Source organism: Quercus suber, unplaced genomic scaffold, assembly GCF_002906115.3.
Source record: "Quercus suber isolate HL8 unplaced genomic scaffold, Cork oak 2.0 scaffold_827, whole genome shotgun sequence".
NCBI classification, from domain to species: domain Eukaryota; kingdom Viridiplantae; phylum Streptophyta; class Magnoliopsida; order Fagales; family Fagaceae; genus Quercus; species Quercus suber.
Window position 1 is genome coordinate 87165 of NW_027070257.1, and position 9302 is coordinate 96466.

Genomic DNA, 9302 nt, shown 5'->3' on the forward strand with positions numbered 1-9302 from the left:
AATTATTAAATGCAGATTTGGGTGGCTCTGTTATAATACTTTTGACATAATCAGGGGCGGAGCCACATAGTGGCTTGGGGGGGCCGTGGCCCCTGCAAATTTTTTTTTTTTCCCATTAGACTAGGAAGAAAAAATAATAGCCCCCCAACATCACACAGCCGGCCCCCCTACCCATTTCTCACCCATTTTCCCAGCCTTCAATCAAAAATTAAGAAACCTTAAATTAAATATATATATATATATATATCTGTTCTACTTACACACAAAAAAAAAAAAAAAAAAAAAAAACCCAAAAAAAATTTGAACTAAAATCTGAAAAACAAAAAATGGTAACAGAGCCCACGCGAGCCAAGCCCACCGCGAGCCCAAGCTCGCTACGGCAAGCCCACAGATTCCCAACCCAAAAAAAAAAAAAAAAAAAAAATACAGAAAATCAGAAACGAACCCATCACGTCGCTGAAATCCATCACATCGCTGGCAGTCTGGCAGAGGCAGAGAAATCAAACCCAATACTAAAACACATCAAACTCCAGCAAACCACACACAAACTCCAGCCAAACACAGAGTGTTTATCAAAAAAGAAAAAAAACCCCCCCAATACACAAACCAAAACCAAACCCCGAACCCCAGCAAACCAAACCCACTAACCCAGTAACCCACGATCAAGTCGCCGTCGCCCTCGCCGCGGCTCGCTCGTCGCCGTCGTCGTGCTCGCCCGGTCGCCCCTCATCGCAGATCGCAGATCGCCTCATCGAGTCATCGGAGATCGCAGGTATCGTTCCGTCTCCGCTCCGGACCTCCGGTGCAGTGGTGCTCGTTGGCAGTTGCTCCATCCGCTGAGTCCGCTCCGGCAGTCCGGCCCTCAAGGTTTCTCTCTGACTCTCGCTCATCTCAGTCTCTCTCTGACTCTCTCTTTATCTCACTCTCACTGAATGAAAAAAATTAAATGAATTTTATGAAGGCTGAAGGAGGCTCTTTATCCTTTGTCTTTAATAGCCTGATCCACATTTCGGTAAGTCCCTCTCTCTCTTTTGAACTGTGACTCTCTCATTGGTTGGGTTTTGTTTTTTTTCATTTTTTATCTTTTTAAACGTGGCTTTATCTTATCTGATCAGTGACTGTTTTTGTCTTTTTAAATGTGACTTTATCTTTTTTTTTTTTTTTTTGTTGGTTAGCGATTCAGTGTGTTGGTATTTGGTGAATATTATTATTTTGTTTATAAAGTAACCAAAACACCAACAAATAAAATAAGGTGTTTCAAAAGAATATGTACATAGATTGAAAAGAGAAAGGGATCAGGCGCATAGCCACCATATTGCAAAATTTTAAATTGATTCTCTGAAAAAAATATTAGTGCCCACATGTCCTCAAAAAAAGAAAAAAAATACTTATTTATAGCAAAAATAAACTATGAAATTTTTAACCCATAAAAATAAAAAATAGTATGGCTAGAATAATAGAATTTTCTTTTATTTTCTTATCCCGTGAATATAAGTTTGATTAAGAGCGTGTAATTAATGTATAGAATTAATTTTATAAAAGACAAATTAATTAAATCATTCATAAAAGACAAATTAATTAAATCATTTTTGTATTTTTTTAAGGGTTATTATTAATTAAAGTTGTATTAAAAATGGGTTGACTGTTTAAATTATAATGAAAATTTTGTTTTTTTTTTTTTCTTGAGTATGAATAACATTCATATAACTAAGTAAAAATTTCTAATTAAAATTTATTTAAAAAAAATTCTTTTCAGGTTAATTTTTGAGTCATATTCTTAAACCTAAAAGAATTATGAGTAAACGAAAAACAATTGATGCATTCTTTAAGAAAAAAGATGCTAGCAGTTCATAAATTAGGACACCTGTGGCTGTAGAAACAAATCTTAATACTTCAATACCTGATGAACACCCCTCCAAATGTCCAAAACTTCAATTTGAAGAGATAGATCGTGATCCAGGATCACGTAAACAAATATGTGAATTTCCTATCAACCAACAAGATGAAATCCGACGAGCTTATCTCAAAGAAGGTCCATATCAACTTGTAAATATAGACTATCCATACAATGATGATACTCATCATCGTAGATTTCAACCTTCATGGTTTGGTTCACATAAGGATTGGTTGGAATACTCACCTTCAATGGATGCGATATATTGTCTACCTTGCTACCTTTTTAGTAAGAAACCAATAGGTCGTCCCGGATCAGATGTATTCATTTCACGAGGTTTTAATAATTGGAAAAATGTGAAAGATGGAATGAATTGTCCTTTAATTCGTCATGAAGGGAAAGAACCAAATTCCCCACATAAAATTGCTATGAAATGTTGCGAGGATTTAAAGAATCATTCACGGCATATTGACAAGCTGATTGAGAAACAAACGTCAAAAGAATTAGAGAATAATCGGTTGCGACTCAAAACCTCAGTAGAGTGTTCTAGATGGCTAGCATTCCAAGCTTGTGCTTTTAGAGGTCATGATGAAAGTCTTGATTCAAAAAATAGAGGTAATTTTATTGAATTGATAAAATTCACATCAACTTTCAATGACAAAGTAGCTAGTGTTGTCTTAGAAAATGCACCAGGAAATGCCAAATTATGTCAAAAGTATTATAACAGAGCCACCCAAATCTGCATTTAATAATTCTCTTACAATAGTGAACATTAAAAGAAATAAAACTGAAACTGAATTAATCTTACATAAATTTCATTGATCTTAAATCTAGTTGCCAAATTATGCAGCACTCCAGGCTCATGCAAATTTTCTAGCTTAATCATGTCATCAACTCCACCTTCAGGATTTTCCATATCTTTGGGATGTAATTTTGACAAATTTGCAACAACCTGGTTGAAATCAAAGCAAGATGTAAAGAAAAAAGTCAGCTTACAAAATCAATAAAACACAAATACAGTAACAGGATGAAAACATAACACAAGGAGTCCCCTTTGTAGTGCAAACAAATTATTAAAAAAAAATAGTAAAATTACGAAAATAAATATATTTCCTTTCAGAAACTCCTATAAGTTTTAAAAAAGCCTTATTAGTTACTGCAAGGCACTAAAAACAATAAGGATTGGATGATAAAAATCCTCTAAGAACAGAATCGTGAAGAAGAATGAATATATTAAAACTAAGAAAACTATATGAATTAGAACTTCTCCATTCACTAACAAGATTAGGCTCACTAAGTCTTGTAAGAAATTTAAAAACATAGAGAGCTTTATTATTTAAGGAATACATTTGAAGTGTCCATGTATCCCCAGCTAATAACATGGGCATAGAATTGTTACGGTATTTCCCTTATGATTAGTCCAGTAATTTAACACATTTTGGTCTTCTGAGGAAATCTTATAATCTTATTGTGAAATGAAAAGGTTACAAAAATATGTGTCTTACTCTTTAAGTTTCAAAATTTTGAATTTAGTCACAAAATTAGTATAATAATAATAATAATAACTCTTAAATAGCTAGAAGGTCAGAAATCATGAAGCTACAAACATATTTATTAAACCCTCAACAACATGATTGATCAAACTAAATACCTCAATAGTATGTAAAACTGTGAAACTTCCAAAGAAATGAAAACTCAAATATTATTTAACTCTATAAGAAGAGAGTGACTTGTAGTGTCTGAATAATTGTAATTCTAGATTAAAGGTTATCAATGAGACATCTGAGATGTTTCAGACGCCACTAGATTCTTAGTTTCCAATAATCTTCATCCAGATTATGATTAGAAAAAAGAAAAAGAAATGGAAAGAAAAACCTTTAGATGTCCTAGATGCATGAAAAGAGTAATTTAACTTTCTAACCTTGTTGAACTAATTGGATTTCAGAAAATTAGACCAGGCGATGACATGTTTCTAAATAGTTATAAGTACTACATAATATTTCCACATTGTCATGACCTTGTTTATTGTTCTTATTCAATCACATGAAAATAATGTGCCAATTAAAAAGCCATTTCAAGGAAAGATCCTTCACATAAGGTCATGATACTTGCAAAAAATTTAAAGCACACAATTCCAAGAAGATAAGGACATGCTTGGTCCTTCTCATATACTATAGCCTACTCTCTTGACATATAAAATAAACATATTGCAGGAAGATATTTGCAAGAAAATGTTTCCCGAACAACCTATTCACTAGAAATGTGACGTGGCTTTTCTACTATTTTTAATTCCTCCTTTACTCTATGTTCCCTTTTTTTTAGGAAATATTTGAAAACAGAAAATGACCACTCTAAAATTGAAAATGCAAAGGGAGTTCAAATCTCAAAAATTCTTGAACGCAGCGAATAACAGATTGGAAGAACATTGTAATCATAGAAAACTGAACTAGACGATCATAAGATTGAATGCCTGTTAGCTTGGGAAGATTATTTAACATCTCATGAACTCAACTTACCATCTTCCCGTTACTAGCTTGAATCTCAGCTTCCTCTCCATTTACATTTATTATTTGTCCATCAATCCAAACTAATTCTGGATCTCCAACCCAAACGTGAGAGCCAATAACAATGTTCTTTGGCATACCCTGCAGCGGTTGAAATTTACAATATTAAACATGATTAAGATCAAAGCTGATACACAAATATAAATTTTCTCATCATTTTTTTAGGGTAATTATAGAGCACACACACACAAGTAACATAATAGAAATTTGTGATATGCATATACAAATGCTAGCATTGGTGTGTGCCACAACATACATCAATGTTTACATTCGATAAAATGGAAGCTCAAGAGGGATTTCATGTTTTAGCTCATACATTTCCAGACAAAGAAACCATGCAGATAGAGATCTCAATGGGTATTAACACACTTAGATATAGTTCATTCAAGATTTTATAGCAAAAGTTTAAACCTATAGTTGAAAAATAACCAAGCATAGATATCATTATGATCATTTTTTATTTATAACAATATCAATCTACTGAGAAATGAGAACCATATGGACATCCCTACTACAATTGGCACTATTGTCAGCCGGCCCCAATATATTAATTTGAGCTCAGGGGATGTATATATTTCAAATATTTTCTACTTCAATGGGAGTTTTACAAGAATAGCATGCATACAAAACGTCTGTAAATGTCATCACCCTTTTTTCTTTTGTAAATCCAGCAACCTGATGCTTTTTATTTCTCAATTTTCACAATTTGTTATGGACAAAAGTAACAGTGTCATAAAATTCAGAGACACCAAGGTTCTTCATTCAAATAAGCAGAAACATTCACTAGGTATAAATATCCCTGATTCACATAAATAAAATAAATGCAAAAAGGTTAAGAAATGGTATTTTAATTTTTAAATAGCATTGATCAGGTAATTTTAGAACTTAGAAGCAAAACATAGTGTTAAGTTAGTCTTCCATAAGCCACTTTTTGCTTAAAATTATTAACAATACTTTTTCCAAAAACTATGCAGAAGATCCAAACAGACTTATAAAACAAGCAAACAAACAAACACCCAAAACAAAGAAAGAATATGAGAAATAGGCATTAACCCGTGTTATGAAAATTAGAAGTGAGATCAAATAACCATATTTTGACACAAACATTGTTCATTGTTAAAATCCACAACTTGGGAAATCATATTCATAGTTAGAGAACTCACATACCATTTCTATTCAAGATGTTGGTCACCTAAACAGAATTTCCTCATCAAATACTATACAAGAGATTAAAAAATGAGAACCCATTAAGTTCTATGTCCAACCAAACAAATGCTGCCCAGCCCAGGTGTTTCAACCAAGAAGTAAAGAATATATTTTCCAATGTACATTCGTTTTTTTCTTTCTGGGGTTGGCTATATTTTTTGGAAGTGGCATTCTTCAAAGACCTGCAGTTTCGTAGCCATTTTTTTTGGAACTTCTTGTGGTTCTCTAACTCTTCTCTCTCTGCCTCTCTGACTTCAAATTTTTTCTGTTTCTCTGCATGAGTGAAGCGAGAGAATATCAATACAATCCGGATCATCAACATGGGTCGGACTCCAATTCATGTGTCACTCACGTGATGGGCCAAAATAACATTTTTCAATTTTGGCCCTTCGGAAAAGGAGATTGAGTAATGTTGTTTTTAATTTTTTGAAATATGCAAGGATGAAAAAATGTGTGAAAATGTGTGTAATGTTGTTTAAAAATTGAAAATGAGTTGTTGTTTATCTCTATCAAATGGGGCCATATATATATATATATATATTTTTTTTGATAACTTTGAATACCTTCTTTTACTGGTGTCATTAAAATATTTGTTAATAAATTATTTTAATATTATATAAAAAAAGTAAAAAAAAAAAATCAATTACATTTTTTTCTTATAAAAACTTTCTAAAAATATTTTTTAATTCAATGCCCTTAAGTTATTCGTTAACATTTTCATTGTTTTCTATGTGAGTAAATTAACACTTTTGATTGTCTTTTTAATTTTTTTTTTTTTTGGAAAAAAAAAATGCATCTTTTATAATTTGATAATTACTTTTTTTTTGAGAAAAAAAATTTGATAATTACAATTAGGGAGAAAAGATTTGAATGGATAAAAGTAATCGTAAAGGGTAAAATAATAACTACGATAACTCTCATACCGCATAACTAACTATATGAGAACTAGCTCCTTGGTATATATAGAATGAGAAGCAGGGCCTTCTCACTACAGTTTAAGCTCTAAGACAATAATTTCAAGTGGAGTCTTTTTTTATTTAAATATTACTAATCTTTATATTATATTATATATATTATATATATATATATATATTGATTCATTTTTTATGCTTTTTTATATGCAAAATTACTAATTATGTATTTAGAAAATTTTTGCTAACATTTATTTTTCAATTGGTCATGTTACTAATTCAATTAATCCTCCTACACCATAATCGATTTTAATTTTTATCAATTTCAATTTTGGAAAAACTTATTTTTCGAAAAGTAATTGTAACAACTATTGCCCATTAAATTCTTGTAATGTACATTGGGATGATGTGGGCTAAAGAGTATCTAGATAAACTGTGCAAAATGCACCCACAAAGAAATGAAAATCATATTTCTGGTTTTTGCGTGAAAGGATTATCCAATTGTCAAAATATATATAGTTGTTGGATATAGTTGTTGACTTGTTGGACACGTTGCGATTTTTGTTTCCCTAGATCCTTGTATATAAGCTTGAACAACATACTTCAGTTCTTTGTATGTCTTTTACTTATACTTTTTGTTTCTCTAAGAAACCTGGTTTTTTGAATTGTATAGCTATAGCGTTATTGATTGGTTTTAATTTGCACTCATAGTAATTGGTAATAAGAGAGTATCATTTAGAAATATTACATGTGTTATGATTCATAATTTTAATTTTACGAGCAAAACTTGCATGGCTAATTCAATACTGCCTTTCTTTGCACCTGAACTGGAAGGATGTGTTTTCATAATTGAAGTTTTGAATTTTTTTAGTGCACGTATCTTGATGATAAAAATTTGAGACTTTCAATAAAAATATCATTACATAATAACTTACTCCGCGAACAACCCTAATTGTGAACAAAGGAAAAGTTTGAGACTTTCAATGACTTACGAAAGCACCTTAATAACTTTCAATTCTAGGCTAAAAATTTAGCAATATCATTACACTATTATTGTATTATTGTTTAATACAATGCCACACGGCAATCCCTATATGTGTACATATAATATATTATAAGCAACTTAATAAACAGACGGTGCATATAAACAATTACACTCTGTTTGTTTCGATATAAAATATTTTCAAGAAAATATTTTCACATTTTACAATTTTAGTTTTGTAGTAAAATATTTGGTTAAAAGTAAAATATTTTCAATCAACCAAATCAACCTAGGCAAATTTGTGTAAAATATTTTACACTTGAAATTTTGGTAAAATATTTTTACATTTTTTCTCTCCCTCTTGCCCAAAAACTTTCACGGTTTCTCCCTTTCATGCTCTCTCTCCCTCTCAGATTTATCTCCATAACCCAAGTTAACCAGCCACCTCCAATCCCTCTATCCCACCACCAGTAAGCTCTAATCAGCACCACCAGCCAGCTTTAGGCTCCATTGGTGCCGCCCATCACCAACTCCTCATCACTTATGCTCGATTGCCAAGGAAGACAAATTTGTACCGGTACTGAGCTTCACGTAGAACGCAGTTCCTTCACCACACTTGAGAGAAAAATTCGGCGATTGATGCTAAACTTCATCTATTGATGCTATGACTTGATGTTAAACTTCATATGGTAACTATGGTTGTTGAATGGTTGATGTGAAAACTTTGTGAGAGTGACAGAGATCTACAAGAGATTGGATTTTTTTTGTGTTTGTTGAGAGAGAGAGAGAGAGAGAGAGAGAGATTTAATAAGAGACCTTTTAAGAGACTTTTTTACTATATTTAGGACTAAAATGAGTGCGGCATGACTACCATTAGAGGACCTTCTGCTTAAGTAATTGCATGTTAGACACGTGGCATATAATGCTCTCTTTTTGAGATGTACTCTTATTGTGTGGCCCATCAATATGCACCTTTGGAAAGGAAAACGTGTGGAGGAGGGAAAAAAAATGGATTAACGCTCATATATTGTGGATTGCTGGAGGTTTATGGTTTAATGGTCAGATTTTTAGGTGGTGGCTAGGATGTTGTGATGGTGGTGGCTGTCTTTTTTCTTTCTTCTAGATCTTGTTTTTTGGGGTGGTTTAATGGCTTATGCTTATTTAGTGGTGGGGGTGGTTGGAGGTGGCTTTTGCTCGTTTGGGGGTGGCTGGTGATGGTTTGCATTTTCATGTGTTTTGTTATTCCAAACACTTGAAAATGTTTTCAGTGAAATTTTTTATAGTAAAATATTTTACATTTGAAATTATTTTACATTGAAACAAACGGAGCGTTAATTGCATTTCTCTGGAAGATAGCCAATAAAAATAAAATAAATTAATTACCTACATTTCTAAATCTCAATTAAGAATAATTCTAGTCACTATTTCGCTTTAAATCAAAGATGCCTATTAAGCCCGCGGGTAAAAATTGAAGGGGCACATTTCCAATCCATAACCAATGGCTAATTAGTGTTGGGAGCAAATTCTTTTCCCTTTAATAAAATATTTGGGGAGGCCAAAACCGAGACTCAATATTGGACTTCAAGACATGGTCCAAAAGCTTTCAATATCATGTAATGAGTTCATCCTTAGCTCGAGATATAGGTTGCTCCTTAACAAGAATAACTACAAAACCCATAATATATTTTCACAATAATTGGTTAATATAAATGTGGGCTCATTAAAACAAGTACACAAAAAGAAAA

At 32.2% G+C, this 9302-nt stretch overlaps 1 protein-coding gene across 1 annotated transcript; it reads right to left on the reverse strand.

Annotated features, from left to right (window-relative positions):
• Positions 1-2597: 2597 nt before the first annotated feature.
• On the reverse strand, positions 2598-6040 carry LOC136065006 (myosin-16-like). Its single transcript, XM_065767603.1, has 4 exons — positions 5626-6040; positions 4411-4539; positions 2703-2846; positions 2598-2633 (listed from the first exon to the last, which is right to left on the reverse strand). Exons 1-4 carry the CDS (start codon positions 5626-5628, stop codon positions 2613-2615), a joined length of 297 nt encoding a protein of 98 aa, XP_065623675.1. The 5' UTR covers positions 5629-6040; the 3' UTR covers positions 2598-2612.
• Between the last annotated feature and the right edge of the window lie 3262 nt (positions 6041-9302).